The sequence below is a fragment of the Rhinolophus hipposideros genome, assembly GCF_964194185.1.
Source record: "Rhinolophus hipposideros genome assembly, chromosome: 1".
In the NCBI taxonomy this organism is placed as follows: domain Eukaryota; kingdom Metazoa; phylum Chordata; class Mammalia; order Chiroptera; family Rhinolophidae; genus Rhinolophus; species Rhinolophus hipposideros.
This window is the reverse complement of record NC_138047.1, coordinates 41,210,378-41,233,424: the sequence shown is the minus strand read 5'-3', so window position 1 is coordinate 41,233,424 and position 23,047 is coordinate 41,210,378. Positions and strand designations below refer to the sequence as shown.

Here is a 23,047-nt window from a genome sequence, read left to right as displayed (position 1 = left end):
AATAGATACAATTCACAAACAACTGTTTGGGATTCTGAAATCCAGAAATTTTTGAGAACCACTCTTGTAAGTATTTCATGAAATATTTATAGAAGGAATTATATGATGTCTGGGCTTTGCTGAAAAATAATCGGGTTGGTGGTAGTGGGAAGATGGATGTAACAAGACTGGCCATGAGTTCATAATTAATGAAGTGGGGTGACAGGTACATGGGGATTTCATTATACCATTACCTCTCTAGTTTTGTATGTGTTTGACATTTTTCATTAAAAAAGGCTAATCAATAATGATGATAATACAGCTCTCTTACCGAGATCTACCCTCCATGGGCTGTCTATTAAGGATCTGAATTGGTCCCCGAGCACGAGAATGAATCTTGTCATCCACCATATGCTTCAAACGCTGGTAATAAGTAGGGCCAATGAAAATCTGTGATGTGATTTTTCTACCAGTGAACCCATTATACAGGACCTAAAACAGATACATTTTGAAGCACAGACTGAAAAATATTAAACAAATTCAAAGAATATATGAGCATATACTGTATGGTTCCATTTATATAAAACTCAAAACCGACAAAATTAACCTGTACTGTTAGAAGTCAAGAGAGTGGTTACCTTGGGGTGGGGATGGGAAGGTAGGTAGTTACCAGAGTGGGACACAAAGGGGGCATCTAAGCATAAAAGGATTCTGGTAATTTTCTTCTCAGGATTTGGGTGCCAGTCACACAGGTAGTGTTCACTTTGTAAAAATTCATCAAGCTGTACATTTATGATTTGTGCACATAGTTGAAGTATGTGTTATACTTCAATAAAAAGTTTGATTTTTTTAAGATGAAACTACAGACATACAAACAAGAATACATTTAACAACTTGCTAACATAGGAGCAGACATACCTCGTTTCCTCGGAGGTGGTAGCCATAATCAGATAGAAGGTTAGAAATCTTCTGCACGTTCACGGCATCATTAAATGGCGTGGCATCACCAATTTCACCCTTGTTAGCTGATACCTTAAAAAGAAATAGTAAAGGCTGTTTCCTTCTGTCTCCACTTAGAAGTCTATCAATACAAATACATTCAATTTAAAAAAGTCCTTTCTAGAAAAGATTTTGAACTTTAAAAGTCTATGTTATGGAAAGCTGTACTATCATAAGGTTCATTTTATGAACATCTTACATGAAATATTTAAAACTAATTTACCTAAAAAATAAAAAATCAATTTTAACCCTCCAAATACAAAGCTATCCATGGGACCAGTTACAAAAAGAATGAGACTCCCAAATACCTCCTATGGCTCAAGGAAAATAACATTTAAATTCCTTAAAACGAAGCCATCCACTTGTTATGCTGTAGCCATTCTACCTTGCCAAGATACTCAAAAACAGAAAACCTCCACTAACATATGCATGCACAGCTGGTCATATAACTATAAAATTAAGTTCACAGTGATCTAGACACCAATGAATTAACTCTATCTATAGAAAAGACCAATCAAAAGGATAATCATATGTATATGTAGAGGTTGGAGGAAGTAAATTTTACAAATATTCTGACTGAGCCATAACTGCAAATTTTTGCACAAAAAAAAAGGCATAATCACAACTAATGTAAAAGCTGGAAAGTAAGTATCATACTAGCTTTTTTCCAAAATACCCTGGCTCAAATATGAGAGAATCACCTATCATCATTTTGGAAGGAACATCAGTTTGAAACCCATATTGTTAAAGAAAATCTCTTACCTTCCCTTGAAGACATTCAATCAAGTGACCAATAGTCATACGAGAGGGGATGGCATGGGGATTTATGATGATATCAGGGGTGATACCTTCACAGGTGAAAGGCATATCCTATAAAGGAATTTAAAAAAAAAAAAAAAAACAAACTTAAATCCTTTAGCTATGGGACTAGAACTGACCACCCTCCCCCAATCTGAACTTTTCCATGTCCTAAATTTTGTTCAATGTAGTATGGTCATGTACTTATTCAACATTAAAAATCAAAGTTAAGACTTTACCACCATTGGGCTCTTAAATTAAAGCAAATTTTGACTTAATAAAATGTTCAACAAAACTCTGGGTTAGGAGTAAAGGAGATACAAGTTACCTACCTCTTGTCTATACTGAATACCACAAGTACCCTTCTGACCATGTCGACTAGCAAATTTGTCTCCAATCTGAGGAATTCTAACAGAGCGTACCTGAATTCATATATAAAGATAGGTCAGTTACGTTGATCTAGTTTACCTTCTATAAATAGCAATATGACAAAGCTATACTCACCCTTATTTTACAAAATTTGTATCCTTCCTGGTTGAGAGTTACCATGACCTGATCCACAATGCCCGTCTCACTAGTTCTGAGAAAAGTGCTACAGTCTCTCTTGGTATAGCGTCTATTAGTGCTCTCCAATTCATCTTCATTTTCAGGCAAAGTGACTGTTTTGCCTATGATAACATCATCTCCTGATACACGAACCCCAGGAGCTATCAAACCATCATCATCCAGCTTATCATAAATGGCATGCCTCATACCTACAAGGAACCAGACATGGAATCTTCTGAAATGGTAGTACAATATAGAAAATTATTTAAATGTCACATAATCCCCAACAAGATGAAAAGCCAAATAAATAAATCATTTCCAAGTCAAAGAAGTTCACAGAAATCTCTAACACCATGAACCATACATACAGTAATAATATAATACCCTTATTCTAAATATCACAAGCTATTCTGAACTCTGTAGAAAAAGCACAGGACTGAACACTGGAAAATCAGATTCTCCACTTGGATAAGAGCGTTGTCATTGTCTGATCTCTGCATTACATGAAAAAGACTATCATGCCCTCTACACACATCCTCCCACAGAAATTGTGAATTTTATCTTACATAATCTTAACTCCACCGGACATCAATTCACTACTACATAGAACCACCCCAGGAAATGGAGTAATAGGAAATGCCTAGGGAAACGAAACACATTTTACTTCATATGATACTATTAGAAGTCAAAACTGAAGCAGCGATACTCCATTTCCCGGGGATGACATTCCATCCATACTACTATATATATATTAAGTGTCTGAAAATAACAACTAGAAAATAAGCTTTGAGTATTTTAGAAGAAACAAAGAAATGCTAGGTATCTCCTAATTTATTTGTTAAATGTATACAAATACTGTGACTAGACAAATATTATGGTTATACCACAATGTGAAGAGGAAAAGGAGTCCCCATGCAAATACATAAGCAGAGGGACAGGACACAGTATACTGAGAATGGAGCTGAGATGTGTCCCATGAAATTATACGACCTCAATATAGAATTTACCAGGATAGAACTTACAGCAAGCCCACTCCTAGGCACAAAGACTTCTGGCAAACACACGTTTTCTTAAATATGAGCTTTAAGAATGACAAAAAAATACTACCACATGGCAAAAAAATAAATGGGGGTTAGGCAAAACCCAGAAAAATTAATTAGGGAAACCATGGTTAAGTTAACTCTGAATTACATAAATGTCGGTTATCACTTACCCTGGCATGTTTCACGTGTAGGCTTCTCAAAAACTTCTTCTTGGTCAAATCCTTTTTTAGACTCCTGTTCTTTGTATGATCGATAGAAAACAGACCTAAAAACAGGGTTTCTTAGGTCACTTCTATTTTCCTCTAATAATAGGGTTTAGAACATACCGGTAAGTTTTACTTAATATTTGGGAAACAACTCAAACAATGAATCTGGGATAAGAGTTAACTGTATTAAGGGTCAGTTAAGTCCTAAAGGCTATTACTACATGGGCCACACATGTAGCATTTCACCCGTAACCTTAACACAACTGGAATTTATGTAAGAACAGGAAGGACCCAAGGTCACTGAGTCCAACCTCCTACCCAAAACAAGAATCCCTTCCATAATTACCCTCAGAGAGGGTCACCCAGAATCTGCTCCAATATTTCAAGTGAAACGTTTGTGATATTAAAGCTATAATATCTACCCTCTGATCCTAGTGCTAACCTCTGAAACTATACAGGGAGAAAAAAAAAATCCATCCTCTTCTAAATTCCCGGTTTTTTAACCAATCTTTATATGCCATGGATTTGAAATTTTGCCAATAAAATAATCAAACTGAAGCATAATAAAGACTGAAAACACTGTAACTTTAGTAATAGTTATTTATGGGTCCTAAGATTACTGGTTTATTTTTATTTCTTCTTTGGATGTTTCTATATTATCTAAATGCAAACATGTATTTGCTTACAAAGAAAGGGGGGGACTCAAAATGCTAGTATCTGAAAATCCTGATACAGGTTGTTCAGGACCACCAACCAGGCCTTGTGCTTTCTGGAATAGATGACACCACACTAAACTCTACACAGGCATCCACACAACAGCAGATGCCTGCCTGATAGCCACAAAGCTTCATGAATGGAAGCAAAGGATTACGTATCTTAACAGCAAAATGTGTCTGCTATGAGATCAAAACGTCTTCCAGCCTGACCTTAAAAACCACCAAAAAGTTGGACACACAGAAGTCAAACCTACTTTTAAAAAGTTTTCTTAATTAAAATATTAACATTTCCACTGTATCTACGTTTTGACAACTTTTATAAATCACTGACCTGAAAAAGCCCCGGTCTACAGCTGAACGATTCATGATAACAGAGTCTTCCTGATTATATCCAGTGTAGGAAGCAATGGCCACAATGGAGTTGATACCTGGGGTACAATGAAAAGCATATGTGAAAACATCATCTGGGAAACAAAGAAAAATTGCCTTTCTTCTAAATCAGTTTTATTTCACCATATTTGCCACATGTTTTCACCGCAGTAATTGTTCAAGTCTACTCCTCCTGGAATAGCAATCTGTGAGGCAACTACTTTGATGGCTTAACATTTAACACAAATTCTAAGAGCAGTCACTCCCAGAATATCTATCCCTTCTTATAATCAGTGATTATATGCACAAATCACCTCAGATTTATAAAGTGCCTCGCCAAACCAAGTTACAAGATTCTCACAGCAATCCTGTGCCATAAACAAGGTAAGTATTACTATTCTCATTACCAGAAAGAGCTAATTAAATACCTTATCCATGATCCCAAAGTTAAAACACAATAGGCTGATTTCTGGTTTTAGGTTGGAACCTGGGACTACCTCTTCCCAGCCCTGTTCTGCTCCTGGAGCCTCTCCCTGTGCCACCAAAAGACTGGTATTATCTTCCCCATCACAATCTTACTGAGTTGCTGCTGCCAAAACTACTTTTGATGAAACTGTAAAAAATAATAAGTATTCAAGAAGAAACAACAGCTGAAAATACACTAGATTACAATGTAAGAAATGATGGTTGAATGTGAGTGCAGTTTCACTGAACATAATCCACATATATGTGAATCATCAGATTTTCCAAAAAGTGAAAATACACTCAACTCCAAAGCTATAGTTAACATTAATATCTTGATTTAACTATTTCAAATGTGGAGTAAAAACTTTGAATACAGAATATAAAGGAACCAAAATCTGGATGGTTGAATGTTTTGGTTATCTGAATTCTGAACAGTTTGTACTTGCTTCCTTAAAGCCAGATTCAATTTTCAATATACAACCCACCCTTCATAAAAAGACACAGCATTCATTTACTTGTGTTTATGTACAGCAGAGGTGTAACAGTCTAACAAGTGGCGTGCAGGTGGGCGGTGACTGCTGCTGGCCTGGTCTGGGAAACTGAAGACCACAGTCCTCCAAGTCTCTAATTCCCACTAATTCCCAGCCCAAGGCAGGAACAGGCGTGGAGAGAGATACGTGCAACGGGCAGGCCCTCCTCCCTGGCAGCTACGGGCAGGCCCTCCTCCCTGGCAGCTACATTCGCCCCTTAAAAGCTCTGGCCGCTGTGCCACAGAAAGCTTTAAACACACTGGTCTGAGGCAGCTGATTCCAGAGTTTGTTTATAACATGAATTCATGCACAACATTTTAAAAAGTAAATTCATCCAAAGCTAAGACTTCAAACTTTTCTTGAAAAATCCGATTTGGCATCACAGGGTGTAGCTAGACACATCACCACCACAGCTGAAGCTGAACAAGGCTAAACCCAACAAAAAAGCAACCTTCTCACCATTCACCAACTACTCACCAATTCGGCCTAACCCTGTAGGAATCTGAGATTACAAACCCTGTTTAACAGATAACACCAAAGTCTTGTGCTAAATATAACCTTGACTGCTAAGGAAGAAGGATCTCAGAGCTAAGGGCCTTTGTTCCTCCGAGCGCCTTGATGGATGGGTTGGGAGCAGAAGCAGCTAAAATGCTCTGCTTGGGGAGGAAGGAGAGCGAAATTCTCCACGGGAAGGGCAGTGTCAGGAAAGCGGAGCCCTTCCTGAAAAGGGCCAGAAATCAAGTTAGTAAAGAGCAGGTAGCCAACAAGGTCTTCAGAGATCGGGAAAGTCAAATAGTCTCTCCTCAGGTGTTAAATGAAAACTCTTGAAATCTAAATGCTTCCTGCTAAGAATTCTAGTAACATTCACACTAGTCACCATTGTTCTGCATGGATTCTCTGGGAGAAGTAGAAGAATTGAGGTTTCACACACAGTCAAGCAGCGTAATGCAGAGAAAGTTCGCAAAGATGCAGGATTCTGAAGGCAAGGGGGACTGAAAAGAATCGAAAATTTGCAGAAAACTCAGGGTCTGGGAATGTGAGGTGATGCCACGACTGGGAAGCCAGCAGTGGGAGTGTGTGGTATGTGGGAGACATGGACCAGCTTCCCCAGCGTGTACTCGTTTCCATGGGCACTGCCCATGCCCCCACTCTTCTCAGGAGCACAGCCTACAGGTGCTCGACTGTCCTGGCTCTTGTGAGACTTTCCCTGCCTCCTGTGTGACAGTCCCTGATGGCCCCTATGTGCTACGTCTCCTATAGGCCAGGGGCAACCTCCTCCACCCTATAAGCTTTATCCACGGTATCTAGGCACGTGTGGGACCAGCCAAATTCAGCTAAAGATAGTAACTTCTGAATTCTAACATTGTTTTCTTAGCTTAAAAGTCCAAAATCAAGAAGCAACATAGTGAAGAGGAAAGAGCACAAGAAAGGGAGATGGGGACAAGGCCTGCATCTGGTCAAACAGGAAACAAACAGACGAGTTTAAATTCTGGATTTATTTATTTCTTAAGTTGTGTAACTTTAGGCAAAGAACCTTTCTGCTTCTGTTTCCACATTTGTAAAACACGATACAACCAGCACTACTACTAATCAGCTAACATTTATTCCTCTCTTACTAACTGCTAGCTTCTAAGCCATGAGTCTTAAGTGGATTTAACCATTTAATCATCACAAAAAGCTTTAAGAGGTAGGTACTATTATTTATTCTCATTTTGCAGGTGAAGAAACATTAAAAAGCTTTTATGATGCTTAGAAGTAATATGTAAAAGCGCCTTGGATGGTATTTCACACAAACGGAATGCTCAGTAAATATTAGTAACTTTGTTAAAAATATCTGTCAGCTCAAGGACTATCAACCTGTGACTAATCTAGGATTACAACCCACCTGTCGGCCAGGTTGAAACCCTTCCTGCCACTTTGTCCTCAAACACTTCAAGCCTCAGCTCAGCACTGAGGAGCCCGACGGCCTGACACACTAAGTCAAGGCAAACTTGCGTAGCAAGGATCTTTTGCTCCCAGAAGATGTCAACCAAGGTAACAGTACTCTACAGACACAGGAATGGTACTCATCACAAAGAAACTCCTCGAGATAAACTGATTCGCCCCTTCCCCTTGGGCAGTGCTCAGCATTTAGCCAATGCAGCTGGTGTGCGGGCAGGGCCAGGGCCACTGATTCCACTGGGTGGTCAGGAGACTGGCTGCGTCAACCGACTTGGCAAAGAAGTAAATCTGTTGAGGACAATGGGAGCCGGGTTTCTCACTGGCAGAGAATGGAGTTTAAAATACACACTGCGGGGCTGGGCTGGGATGGGAGACACTGGTGTGAACTCAAGGTTCTTTAATAGATGGAGATGTTTCCCTAGCTCTGTCAGTTGAGAGGACCTAGGTGACTCTCTAATAGCAAGGCTCAGACCTAGAACCCGGATTTGGGTTTCTACATGCTCTCCTTCACTCAAAGGAGAAATGGCTGAGTTCAGATCTAGGGCAAGGAAAGCACAAGAGGAGGCAAAATGTAAGGAAGTGTTTAAAGAATGAGGAGGACCTATCAGGAGTCATCTTGAAAGTGGTCCAACTGGAAAATCTGGAACAACTGCAGCATCCAAATGGAAGAAATGATTGAATCAGAAAATCACCATCTGGCAACCATCATCAAGGTAAACTAATGGCTGAAACTTTGACAAGGAACAGGAAATCTCATTGTCTCAAAGCGTCTCCTCACAAGACTTTTAACTTAGTAATAAGTACAAAATTCTTATAATTAACAAAAAGTGGAGAAACCTGACAGACACCATCTTAATCACATAAAAGTTAAACTAATAGCAAGTGCCTCCTGATACAACGCACTGAAAATACAGCATCACTTCTATGCTGGTTCTGTCAAAAATGCATAACCTAAATACAATCATGGGGAAAAGCAGTCAGACTCAATTTCAGAGACAATGTACAAAGTAACTTGCCTGGACTCTTCAAAAACATACAGGTCATGAGAGACAAGGCAAGACTAAGGAACTGTTCCAGATTAAGGAGACTAAGGAGATAAGCAACTAAATGAAACACGTTATCCTGGATAAGCTCCTAGACTCCCAAAAAACACATTATGAAGACAACTGGCAAAATTCGAATTGGGGACTTCTGACTAAGATGGGTATCTGTGTTATTAATCTGCTGACTCTGATGGTTGTCCTGTGGAGAACGTCCTTGGTTTTATGAAAGACACTGAAAAATTAAAGATTGATGTGGCTTCAAGCCTGCAACTTACTCTCAAATGGTTCAGGAAAAAGAAAGGGAAAGAATAAGGCAAATGTAGTAAAATGTAAACTAGGTAATCTGGATGAAGAGTATATAGGAGTTACTTGTACTAGTCTCACAACTTTTCCCTAAATTTGAAATTATCTCAAAATAAATATTTAAAGTAGGTAACATGATTAAGGCTTGAAACAATAACAGAACTGGAAGGAATGTCGTCCCTACCAGCCATGCCCTCACACTTCATATCAGTATCAAAGGGGCATTTTATTTCAAATCCAATCATTCAGTTTTATTTCTTCTCTTTTCTAGCCATAAAGGAACCAATATCTAAATGTTGAAGAAAACAAAGTACTGCAAGCATAGCAAAAGATATGAGCATATTGCAGACAACCTAATAGATTTTGTTTTTATAGGCAAGAGTAACCCCTTGTGGAGGACTTTGAAAATAAATCATTCTAACCTGTGAGAATTTGCTATCAAAATGTTAGGTCCCCTATTATAGTTAATAATTTAAAGCCACTACTTACAAGGCAAACTTTACTAAATAATGTTACCCACAATCAAAGCCAAAATTCTGTTAATAATACAGTTAAGACAATTATGCCAAAGAACTATGCTGTCTCCTTTAATATTCAACTCTCATACCCTTCACACTTCTCTGCGCCATCTTACCTGCTGTCCCGCCTTCTTGAGAATCTCCTCCTGCAAATTCCTGAGTCTCCTCATCAGCTACGTCTCATATCCTTCTCCTGATTTCTTTTCCTGGTGCCTCAAGTTCTATCTGCTCTGGCTTTATTGTCACTCTGAATTTTCCCTCAGCAATTTCATAGTAATCTATAATTACCATTAACATACCAAAAACGTCACAGCTCTAGATTTGTTATTCTTTCAAACCATGTTTGCAACTCACTATTGAAAGACTATTTCTTAGATGTTCTGGACAGCAACTCAAAATCAACATGTTGAAAGCTGAATTTATCTTACCTCTAAAACCTAACTCTTTTTCTAAGGTGTTCCCAAACTTGCTAATAATACTTCTCTCTTCTTGATCACCCAAGCCATGAACACCAATAATATTTCCAATTCCTTTCTTCCCTCTCTTCATCGTTCCACATCCAATCAGTCATCAAATACTATTAAGTGTATTCCAACAGGTATCTCATCCCTTACTTTTTCATTTCTCATTTTCAGAACTTAGAAAGGCGACAGCAGAGAGGTTCATTTTTCCATTTCTTTAGGACCTTACCATTTCTCACTTAGACCACTGCAAAAACGTCTAAATTATCTCCCTGCTAACATCTCATCTGACTCTAATCTTCCCCTTACACTACTGCCAAAATGATATTCCTAAAGTAAATTTCTAATTATAGTACTTCCTTGCTCAAAAATGCTGAATGCTCTACGTTCTCAAAATGACATTCAACCTGCTCCCCTCCACACTGTGAGACCGAGCTTCACTCCCAGGCATTTACACTCCAGCCATACTAAACTGGCGCGGTTACTGACTGCTCCAATGTCTCGTGCATTCATATATCTAGGCGCTTGTTCAAACCCTCTCAAATTCAAATACCCTTTCATCAACTTTAGTCTAAAATGCTACCTCCCCCATGAAGCTGGCTCTGGACTTCCAACAGGAATCAATCACTTCCTTCATTATGTGCTTCCAAAGAAACCTGTACATAATATTTAATTGTGCTCGTTTCCCATCACATTATAAATTCCATGAAAATAGAGACTGTGTCGTATGCATTATATTAACCTTCCTAAGTACCCAGAAAAGTGCCTTAAGCATAGAGATATCTTAAAAAATGTAAAACAAAACTGAACATACCCGCTGGCAGCTCTCTGAATCGTAGATATTCCATAGACCGTGTAGTCACAAGTGGTTTTTGAGGATAATAGAGAACATGGGCCAATGTATCCATACGGACATGGAAATTGGTGATATAAACTCCCATGGCCTGCTTACCCATAGCAGACTGGTACGTGTTTCTAGGGGACTAAAGGCAGAAATGAAAAGCAAATTCAATGGAAATTATTTCTAAAGGAATATACTCTACAGGGTACTACAATAAATCAGAAATATGGTTGGTAAAGTTTGTTGTTGTTTTTTCTGAAAGGTAACAGTTAACATTTGGAATAACCAATAATGGCTCTTAACAGTGAAACACAAGAATAAGCATGTTAAATGCCGATTCTGCAGGAGTTCAGTCTTTTCATTAAAAGGCTTCTCTTTAAAAACTAGACTAGCTCTAACTTTTATTCTACTTCCCTCAATTCCTCACAAACCAGAAGTTCAAAAGAGCTACCAACCTGGTTATGATCAGGAAAGGGAATAATAGATGCACAAACACCAAGAATCATAGATGGATGAATCTCGCAGTGTGTGTACGTGGAACAATAAGCTACTTCCTTCTCCTGTAAATCATCTGGAGTCATTGCAAGCATCACTGTTTCTTCCTCTAGAGTATCAATATATTCCACTACCCCACTGGCCACAAGATCCTGCCAACTAAAAAAAAAAAGAATTCACTTAATTTTCTCATTTCCTAAACTATTTTAACTAGCCACCCTACCTTAATAAAGAACATTACTGTATCTATTGTACTGATATAAAAAGAGTTCCAAAATAGGCATTATTATTATTAACAGTGAAAAAAAGCAAGCTGCTGAACATAACTGTTATTAGTTTGTTTTGCTTTGTTCTAAAGAAACTACTTGTGGGACAGGCGGTGAGTATATAAATGCATAGAATAAGGTCTGGAGGAATATATACCCAATTGTTAACAGTATTTACTTTTAAAGAGGAGAGTAAGAATTGGGGGCTTTTATATATTTTTATTACATATATCATTTGAATTGTTTTCACAGTTAAATTATACATACATTCATAAATTACTAAAAATAAATTTTAAAGCAGGCTTACCTTTTTATTAAATTTTTTATTTATCATATTGTTCAGATTATATTACATGCTATATATATATATTACTTACTATTACTGGACTTGAACATGGTCATAAAGACTTTTATGCTGAAACAAAACCCTATACATCCCTTACTTGATAATAAAAATTAAGAAAAACAAATGTTACTGCTAATAAATACAGACCTTCTTTTGGGGGCGATGAACTTGTTCTGGAATTAGATAGTAATGATGGTTGCACAATCTTGTGAAACTACTAAAAAACACTGACTTGTATACTTTAAAAGCATTAATTTTATGGTATGTGAATTATACCTCAATTTTTTTTCTCACCGCATGTACTTACCTATAGTTGTTATATTCTCTCTCTTTTAGTTGATCAATATGTCTCTTCTTTAAAAGTAGCTTTTGTTTTTCCACAATCAGAAGTGGTCTACAAATACGGCCTGCATCTGTATAGATCCGAATCTCCCTCTCTCGAATGTCTCTGATCATAGACACCTAGAAATAAAAAGACATGAACTTTTATTTTCTCTGTATTATTAAGGCTTAGCTAAAAATACAATAAAACACCTAATAAATTTCTGAAGTACACAACTGCCAAATAAAATGGACAAATCTTAGTTTATCACAGTTCAATATACTAAAAACCTAGGTATAATTTAAAATTTATAAAGAATAAATATCTAACTTTGGTAATTATAGAGCTGGAGAATATCAGGTAATAATGCAAGATAAAGTAAACACATATTTTTGGTATCACAAACACTGGTATATGACAATTCCTTATTTTGCCTCTTTGATAATCACATATACTTCACTCTATAACCAGCCCTATTTCACTTTGCCTTGATCATACTTTCCCAGTAATAAGCCTGACGTCTCATGCTCACCTATCAAATGGCTTACAGGCTAGCTGTCCCCTGCAGTGGTCCCTAGCCACATGTTACTACTACGCACTTCAATTGCGGCCATCCTGAACTGAGATATTCTGTAAGTATAAACTACACACTGGCTTTCAAAGATAGTACCAGGAAAAACAAATGTAAAATTTTTCGTTAATATTTATATTGATTATATGTTGAAATGGTAATATTTTGGATGTATCGAGTAAAATAAAATATATTATCAAAATTATTTTCATCTGTGTTTTTACTTTTTTAGTAAGGCTACTAGAAAAATTTAAATTGCATATGTAGTTCACATATTTCTACTGGACAGAGCTAAAAAATATATTCCCGGAAAACAACAAAAATACTTTGGGAAAATTTGCAATAAAGAACATAATAATTATTAAAAGCATTGCAGAACCTGAAGTACCTATATATAAAGAAATAAGTAAAAAAGGAAGTAAGAATTTCAAGTGAATTTTCTAGATCTAATATATAATCCTGGAAGTGAACTATGAAATGGCTTGCCAATGAGTTGGGAAATGGAAAAATAGATTGGTATTTCTCCACGAAAGTATTTTTAAAAAAATGAAATCTTATCTGGATACTTGTATTAAAGAAAAGATTGGGTTTATTTAAGAAAGGAAAAGATTTGGATTACTCAGTTTAAAAACAATAGTAAATCTTTATAAAAGCTTTATCAAAAACATCACATTCTCCAAACTAAAGGGTCAAAGCCAAGAAAAAGAAAATTTTCCTCATTCTTAGCCCACTTCCTGTCCTTGGGAAACAAGCTGAGCAGAAACACCCTGACGGGCATCCTCGAGTCCCAGAAAAGACAATGCTTTCAAAGGCATTCCCTTGAATCTTTAGAGAATTCCTAATAGAATACAGCTCTATTATCTTAACAAGAGGACACAGATTGAGCTGTTGTCGCCTCAAAGGCCAAACAGTATCTTGTGTTCCAAAGGAAACAGGTGTTCTTTAGTAGTCTAGACAGGACTAGTGACAGGAAAGCTAACATGTCCAACAGAAGACTCAAGTTAGAAATGGGTAAAACAAGAACCTCCGGTTATCAGAAATTATGAAGGAAAAGTACTACACTCCTGAAACATACACACAATTCTCCCACGTACAGGCTGCTAACATCACTCTCCAATAAACTGTCCAATCCAAGGACACAGATCCATTTATAATGTTCAGCAAACACTCAATATCTACTCTATGTCAGGCACCATGCTCAGAGCTGAAAATGCAGTCTGAGGAGATATGTTCCGTCTCTGAGGAGCTGATCATGTAGTGAGGCAGGCCAATCAATCAACAGTTACTATCTGGTACAAATATTCTATCAGAAGTATTTAAGTAACTATGCTACCAATAGTTACTACAGTCACAGAGATCTACATACGGGGGTCAGTGAACAGCCTACAGGCCAAATCTGCCCTCATCTGCCATTTGTTTTTGTATATTAAGTTTTATTGGTTCTCATATTGTCCATAGCGGCTTTTCACTACAACAGCAAGGTTGAACACACACCAGATACTGTATGGTAAACAAAGCCTAAAATATTTAATATCTGGTCTTTACAGAAAACGTTTGTCAACCTCTGATCCAAATCAAATGGGGGCCGGGGGTGGGGGGAGAGTTGTCAAGTAAAGTATCCTGGAGATGAGAGTTACTATTTTTGCAGAATAAGTGAGACTTACCTGAAAAAAGTAATAAGCACACCCTTGTCCCTACTGTCTGTTTTTGAGGAGGCATGAGGGACAGCGAGCACAAATATTTCAGGTTAGAGAATGAGTCCATGGAAAAGTAAAAAGGCTTAAAACATTATGAAGAATTTAACTTTTCCTTAGAGAGCATAGAAAAGCTGAAGAAGGCTCTCAGCAGAAAAACATGGCATTGACAAAGTTCTTAGTCATAAAAAATACAGCCCGTTTTGGTTCTTGGGCTTTCTCCCAGCCCTGCCTGCCCTCAAGTGAAGCGTGCTCTTCCTGCCTTCAAGCTGTGAATACGCCTGGGCCCAAACCCGGGGCCTGCCTGCTAAAGGAAGGCCTGGAGCAACCAAACTGTCTCCTCTGCTTTGCTAGGTAGAAAGGAAGCCGGCTACTGGCTTAAGTGTATTACAGTTTCCCTCCAAATCCACCTTTACCTCGACAGACCCCAAGGGTCGATGTGGGGGAATCAAAGCCTGAACCCTGTCCCTTAAGACAGTACACTAAAAGCAAAAGCCCTATTTTGGGGAATAAATTTTATATTACATTAAAATACCATACTACATTTTAATGATTAAAATAAATCCATCCTTATCTCAAAGCATTTCAATATCCATGGAACTATAACAGCATCTATTAGAGGGGTATCACAGCTTATGAATGAACCTCTGGATTCAGACAAAGGATCAGAGATGATCATTCCCTTTTTAAAGGTATTGTCAGCTTCACAAAAAGATCCTCAAAATAATTCCTATTACTTTAAAATTTCGTAACTTAAATTACATGTCAAATTCTTAGACGTATACACCTAAAGCATTAAAGTAAGCACCTAGACTTGACAGTATACTTTACAACTTAAGAGAAACCAATTAAAGAAAGATGCCAATGGAAAGACAACTTTCTCTAGTCTTCTTACTCCTTGTTCAGAAATCCCACAGGTAATGCCCTCTTAGTTAAAGACTCTTACTTCAGACACAATGATGTCCATCTGACGCCGCAATTTCCTTAGAGTGTTCATGAGTTGTTCAGGATCTTTATGTATTCCAACCCAGCAGCCATTAACAAAAATCTTGGTTGCACTAAAATACAAAAACCCAAAGCATTTTGGACTTGGTAACTCTGTACTAAGCTATAACAAAAGATTAAAAATAGCTTTTAGAAAATTGCTTCTATACACACTCAGCAATAGCTGCAGGAGAAATTTCTTCTAAATTTTCCATACTCCATTCTTCTAAAAATTCCAGAATTGGAGAAGGTTGAGATCCAACTGAAATATAAGCCATCAAGGCTAAATTCTTCACGAGTCCTACAGCATGGCCCTTGGAATAAAAAAACAAAGTATTACTCATACTGATTTAACATGCTTTATCAAAATTCTCTTCCATAAACATTTTTCTTTCAATTTGATCTCAGGATTTACTCTTACTTTCTAAGAACAAAATTATAAATTGTATCTTAGTTCTAAACCACACTGCATAGTTAAATAAAAACTCAATTCTGAAAGTAATTATATCCTACATAATTACTGGCAAACTTTTTGTTCTGAACATAAATTCTAATGCATTACCTCTGGGGTCTCAGCAGGACACACCATTCCCCACAATGTATTATGCAACTGTCTTGGTTTTGCTAGCTTGCCATCTCTACCGATAGGAGAATTTAAACGACGCAGGTGAGAAAGAGTAGATGCAAAAGTCAGGCGGTTTAATACCTAGAAAACAATGGCAAATCTTTAAAGTCTAGGCATTTCTGTTACTCACAATATCGCATTTTTGGCAAATACTAGAATGAGGCAAAGTCACATGTTTATATTTAATCCAGTGAGTGTCAAACTGTTCCCAACCCCCCTTTCTCCATCTTTTCCCTGGATAATCTTGTTCACTCCCAAAACTTCCATAATTTAACTATCCCTTACAACAGGGATAGCAAATATGTGATGTACAGGTCTAACATACACACCACTGTTTTCTTTATGGTCTGTCTCCAATCACTAGGACGTTGGTTGCAAAGGTGGGGATTTTTCATTTCTTTGTTTTGTTCTCTGTTGCATCCTAGTACCTAGAACAGTACTTGGCATACATCGGCATTCAGTAAGCGCTAAATGCCACCAACTCACATTCCTTTGACCACAGCAGACATCACTAATCCACCACAGTACTTTTTCCAAGCTGAGGCCTTTGAATCCAACTAGGATATTCAATACTTACAGGATATTAGGCAAGGTAATACTTATAAGTAAGATTAACATTAAGAGATATAAAGCAAGCAACGCCAGCTCAATATACCTGATAACAAATCACCATCTTCCCCAGGCCTACAACAATCCAAACCTCCATCTTCTTCCGAGTCTCCTGTCATGGCTAATGGCATCACTGTTCCCTTAATATCCCAATCCGGAAATTTCAAAATTGTTTCTGCCTCTGACTTCCTCCTTTCACACATCAATAAACACATCCTGTCAATTCTATTTTCAAATTTTCTCAAAAACCCCACCCCCTTCATTTCCAATGTCACAGCAATACACCAGCCCCTTACCTCTTACCTATACTACTGCCATCACCTCCTAAGTCCCAGCCATGTCCCCTCCTACCTACCCTCCTCAGGTACCAGAATTATTAAAACAGATGTGTTCACATCACTTACCCATTTAAAAAATTTTAAACAGGTCCCCACCCAATACAGAGGACCATGACATTCAAGTTCTTCTCAGTGAAGTCCCAAACAACCTTCCCTATTATTCTCCCAAACTCTATCAACAATGCCAAAAACCCTCTCACCTCTACACCTCTGACCATGCTATTACCACAGAATGGAATGCACTTCCCCATTCTGATCTGCCTGGAGAAATGTTACCGCCTCTATAAAAGCCATCTGACCCACTTCCAGGAAGAACTGTTCTTTTCTGTGCTCTACGGAGTTTTCCACCATTCAACTAATCAATCACAAAGTCTTACAAAACTTGCTTCCTAAATATATTCAAATTTGACTCTACTCTCCATCTCTGTAAGACTGCTCTTGTCCAGGCCGTAGTCATTTCACACTCAGCCCGTTGCAACAATCTCCCTGCCACCAACTTTACCCTTCTCAAGTCTTTTCTCCACACTGCCAATTACTGTGGATCTACCTTAAAAGAAAAAAAAAAAAAAAAAAAATCTCCCTCTGTGAGCTGTTTTCGACTTCCCTTTCCAACCCCATTTTCCCAACTCTCCCACTTTGATTTGAAAACCCTAGACTGCTCTATCTCCTCACACATACACATGCTCTTTCCTCCCTCTATCTCTTTCTTCAAGATATCAAAAAATTTTCTTCAGTTTTTCTGTGAGCCACTAGCCTCCCAGGCTTGGACTATTTCCCAGTTTCCCTTCAAGATTCAGCTCAGACGTTACCTCCTAAAGAAAGACCCCTTTTTACCCTCTGATGATGCTAAATGCCTTGCTCCAGCATTCCTGCAGAGCAGTTAGGCTACCTCTCATTATAATACTTACTGTACCATGTTGTAACTATCTGTTTCCCTCTATGTATGAGTACAGACTGGAAACTACTAAAGATCATGGATCATGTTTTATTCATCTTTGCATCTCCAATGTGTGGCAGAGTGCCTGGCACATCCTAAGTCCCAATAACCACACGTTAAACTGAACTGGCAACATGGCATTTATCCTAAGGCAGTCACAGCAGTGAGCTGTATATGGATGAATCTGTTTCCTCTGATAGATGGTGAGCTCCGAGGGCTGGAACAGTATCTCATTCATGGCTGTGAATCCAACATCACAAAAACTATGTATATTCAATAAATTCTTAGTACTTTAAAAGGAACTAGAGATTTAACTGTACTATCAGCAGTCTCCCACAATTTTTCAGATCACCTGGGTTTCTAGGACTCAGGAACTTAAAGTTGGTGTCTGAATGCCAAATTAATCAAGTGATGCTGGTATAGGCTAGTTAAAAAAAAAAAAGAGGCAAAGAGGAGGAGACTCCCCCAAAATATTCCATAAAGCTAGACATGTGCATTATAGAGTTTCAATCTTACATGAAAAGTAAATAGAAAAAAAGTTAAAATGTCTAGTGAGACAGTCCCCGTTATTCCATTTGAGAGTACTTATTTCGGTCACTTATACATACAACAGGCGAACATAGAGAAATCACAGTGTGAAAAGTACTATATTTTACAACAAAGGAAGACGATGACCATTCATTCTCTGGATCAGCTTCTAATATGGAGCTTTTAAGACATGGAAATTTCACCAACATGGACTGTCTCACCTCACAAGCACCTATTCTAATTTATTAACTATCTTGATGCAAGACAAAACCTTAAGTCTCTCTTAGTAATGTTTATAGCTAATTTAAGAAAAATTTCATTTTCATAATTCAAAAGCCACCAGTATTTTACATCTGAAGGGGGGGGCTGTGGAACAAAATTTAGTCGACGAATGAAAGAATGTATGATTAGTCCCATAACATTTTCCTATCAAGCCTACAGGCATCGTCAACATCCTCACCTGAGATACTCCAGCTCTGGCTTGATGAGCTTTTTTTTGGTCACCCCAGTTTCCAGTAGCTAAAGAATATTTTAGGCCATCAGATATAATCCTTGTTTTAATTGCCAACTCCAAGTTAAAATCCTTTCCTCGATCAATAAACTTCTGTGCATAGATCCGCACTTCTTTAAGCAAATTCTTAAACATGCTGCCAAATAAAACGGTACTGTATTAAACAGGTAAAGGTCTACAACATGCATTTTCAACAGAGACAATACGGCCCACAAGGAGCGAAAAGTGGTTGGAGTAGAGGGAGGGAGGTGTTATCACTTTTTATAAATAAAGCACAGATTTACGGACACGCAGTACACAAACATACACGAGGGGAGCCAACTGGGGAAAAAATGTCAAAAGAGGCTCCTTAGTGGGGAGATAAAAAAAAGTTGAAAAACGCTAACTTATAACACACTAAAAACAGCATGCACAAAACATTGCTAATATCATTTCATTAAACTGTCTATATTTATTTTTAAAAATAACTTTTTTAATTATAAAAGTATTGTGTTCATCATAGAAAATATGAAAAATATAAAAACATATCAAGAATAAAATAAAAATCACATACAACCCCAATACTGTGAGACAACAACTGCTAATATTTTGACTGACTTCCCTCCAGCTTTTGTGTGTTTTTATAAAATGTAAAAGCAGAACTAATAATAATCCCAATATCAGCTCTTAAGAAAATCAAGGCAATAATTCAGCTTCTCAAATGCCTAACAGAGAAATAAAAAAATGAAACCATGGACTGTAATAAATTGTCTTCACAAAGTTGAAATTCTCAGACATGAAGCAGAACTAAATCTGGGCAAGCAGGAAAGAAACCAGCTACCTTTACATGTACCCATGTGGATGCCAAGATACTTTAGCACCTCCACGTACGATGGCCAATCGAAAGTGAAATCTCTCTACTTTTAACGATATCATTCTGTAATATCTTACCCTCTAAATAAGAACGCAAGTAGTGGCCCAGCAAGATCCAATCTTTTGTTTCCATAGTGATCTCTGTCATCTAATTCTCTTCTACCCAAGGCTGCTAGAAGCAATCTATGAACCATGTACCTTAAAAAAAAGAAAAAGACATGAGACAGAAAACACATAGTTTGGGCTTTTTAAAATATATATTAAAAATATCATTTTTGGCATTTTTAGCTTTATGAAAAACCCTATTTCAACTATATATTTTGCAAAGAACTTAAAGCAAAGAAATTTAACATACCCCAAGAAATAAGCCTTTTTAGTCTCACAAAAATCACTGACACCGACATGAGGGAGCATTTCTTTTTGTAAGACTTCTTTTGCATATTTAATTCTTTTCTCTTTAGTGACACCAGGCTTTGCACCTCTTGAACCAATGAAATTCAGTGCAACATTCTGTTCTTGGATGACAAAAGCTTCATCTAGAGAAGGTTTAACCTATCAGATAATTTAAATAAAAGTTATTTTCAAATTCATATTTTCACCTTAAAAATGAGACAACTGTCACTTTATAATGTTAAATATCCCTATGACCCTAATTGATTATAAAAGTATTTTCAGAAAATTAAGGAATCAAAAAACTTAGAACTTGAAGACACTTTAGAGATCTAGAAATCTGACAAAAATCCACTCATCAGCACAATTACACTTTCTAGACAAGTACAAGCAATTCCATTATAAAAATAGTGTTTCTTGTTTATTTTTTATGTTTTAATAAATAATGGCAAAACAAAGTTCCTTCCAAATATCTAAAATCAATTTGGAGAAGTTTAATAGTCAAATTAAATTTTTCTAAGCTACAAATGAATAAATATGCGAGACTGTTTTCAGCGTGGGCTTAAGCGGTTTTTATTCTATAAATAAAACCACTCAGTTTTATGTAAAGGAGAATATTTTAAAGACACATTGTTAGAGAGTATTGCATTCCATACATGCTACTAACTGGCTGTGGTCTCTGAGTAGCTATGTAATCAATTTCCTCATCTACAAAGGAGCTAGATAAAATAATTTATAAGTTCCACTCCAGTTCTAACATTCTAAAGTTCCAATTTTACACAATAATGAGCATGAGAAATGAGGGGTAACAATTATAAACTTTGGCCCCTGTAAATACATTTTAAATCCTGTCACATATACTGACCTGCATTTATTGCCCTAGCTTTCCTATGTCTATTTATCACTGATCCACAAGTTTGAATATCCAAATTCTAATCATGGAACCAAAGTCAGAAAAAGGTCATACTGTAAACCAGTCAAAGTGAGACCACAGTATGGTTAAGAAAAGGGACTTTTTTAAAAAAAGTTGTCATTGTTGTCACATAACTGTTTTGTTAAGGTTAATATGGATTTGGAACAAGGAATAACAATAATGATGTATTTTCAGAAGAAAAAAATTAAAGCACTTTTGCACAGTGAATGCCTGACTCACAGACTTGTAAAAAACTGATCTAAACTTCTTAAGAGCTAAAGGAACAAACAGTAATTTTCAAAAAGGCAATACAGGGGCCGGCCCAGAGGTTCAGGAGGTTAGAGCTCCAAACTCCGAAGGCTGCCGGTTCAATTCCCACATGGGCCAGTGGGCTCTCAACCACAAGGTTGCCAGTTCAATTCCTCGAGTCCCGCAAGGGATGGTGGGCAGCGCCCCCTGCAACTAAGATTGAACACGGCACCTTGAGCTGAGCTGCCACTGAGCTCCCGGCTGGCTCAGTTGGTTGGAGCGCATCCTCTCAACCACAAGGTTGCCAGTTAGACTCCCACAAGGGATGGTGGGCTGTGACCCCTGCAACTAGCAACGGCAACTGGACCTGGAGCTTAGCTGCGCCCTCCACAACTAAGACTGAAAGGACAACAACTTGAAGCTGAACGGCACCCTCCACAACTAAGATTGAAAGGACAACTTGACTTGGAAAAAAAAAAAAGTCCTGGAAAGTACACACTGTTCCCCAATAAAGTCCTGTTCCCCTTCCCCAATAAAATCTTTGAAAAAAAAAAAAAAGGCAATACACATAAAGCAAATCAGGTCTTTCACTTTACTAAGAAAATTTCAGTTTGAATACTACCTAAATCCAGTTTGAATCATTTGAGATGTCTTTGGAGAGAAGATAACATATGTCATCTTTCCTTTAAAACACTTAAATACTTATTATCTTTAAGTATTTAAACAAAAAAACAAAAGCATATGACTACTGGTAAAAGCTTAAAGTAAAATCTTAGCAGAACTCATTTTTCTCATGTAACTGTATCAATAAATACTCTAATAACTAAAATGTACTCCATTTTCTAACTTTGCGACCAACGCTTAGCCTGCATTTTACCTCATTTCTCTGTGGACAATTCGGAACAACTTTAAGACGATCCACTACTATTTACTGAGACAGGATCATTAATGGAAAAGACTGATAAGGAAATGGGTATTTATCTACATTCAAACAATTTTCTCACAAAAATAGTAACTTTACAGTAAGGGAACCTAACAGACACCACTGTAAACATTGCCAATAATGGGGAAAAACGGCATCATGTGACTCCTGATACAGTGCGCTTGGAAGTACACAGTATTATTTCTATATTTTTCCTTCCTAAAATGCATAAATTGAATCTAATGAGGTAACATCAGAAAAGGCCAAACTGAGGGAAATTTTACAAAATAAATGGCCTATCCTCTCCCAAAATTTCAATGCTATGAAACACTGGGGAACATCAAGAAAAGATTAAGAGAGACATAAAAAAGACATGCAATACATGATCCTGGACTGGATTCTGAATGGGGCAGGGAATGCCATTGAAGACATTATTGGGAAAACTGACAAAAACCTGAATAAGATCTGCAGATTAGTAGAATTGTACCTGACTGAAATGTTCTGATTTTGATAATTATACTATGATTATGTAAGTCCTGGTTCTTAGGAAATATACACTGAAGTACTTAGGAGTATAGGGGCATGATGTCTGACACACACACTCTCAAGTGGTTCAGAGAAAAATAATGTATAGACAAGTTATGAGGTTGGTGCAAAAGTAATTGCAGTTTTTGCAATTATTTTTAACCTTTTAAACCGCAGTTACTTTTGCACCAACCTAATAGAATGCTAAAGTA

The 23,047-nt window shown here is 37.3% G+C and overlaps 1 protein-coding gene across 2 annotated transcripts in view; it reads right to left on the bottom strand.

Moving 5' to 3' along the window:
* POLR2B (RNA polymerase II subunit B) overlaps positions 1-23,047 on the bottom strand; it is a 44,850-nt gene that overhangs the window by 3,634 nt on the left and 18,169 nt on the right. For both annotated transcript variants that reach the window (XM_081048559.1, XM_081048558.1), the window contains exons 9-24: positions 20,192-20,388; positions 19,915-20,034; positions 18,934-19,120; positions 15,999-16,142; positions 15,611-15,750; positions 15,399-15,510; positions 12,173-12,327; positions 11,214-11,412; positions 10,732-10,900; positions 4,619-4,715; positions 3,536-3,630; positions 2,281-2,531; positions 2,109-2,198; positions 1,741-1,848; positions 898-1,011; positions 311-471 (exon numbers count right to left, since the gene is read on the bottom strand). In XM_081048559.1, the coding sequence (XP_080904685.1) occupies positions 311-471; positions 898-1,011; positions 1,741-1,848; positions 2,109-2,198; positions 2,281-2,531; positions 3,536-3,630; positions 4,619-4,715; positions 10,732-10,900; positions 11,214-11,412; positions 12,173-12,327; positions 15,399-15,510; positions 15,611-15,750; positions 15,999-16,142; positions 18,934-19,120; positions 19,915-20,034; positions 20,192-20,388 (2,339 nt within the window). The remainder of the gene's footprint in view (positions 1-310; positions 472-897; positions 1,012-1,740; positions 1,849-2,108; positions 2,199-2,280; positions 2,532-3,535; positions 3,631-4,618; positions 4,716-10,731; positions 10,901-11,213; positions 11,413-12,172; positions 12,328-15,398; positions 15,511-15,610; positions 15,751-15,998; positions 16,143-18,933; positions 19,121-19,914; positions 20,035-20,191; positions 20,389-23,047) is intronic.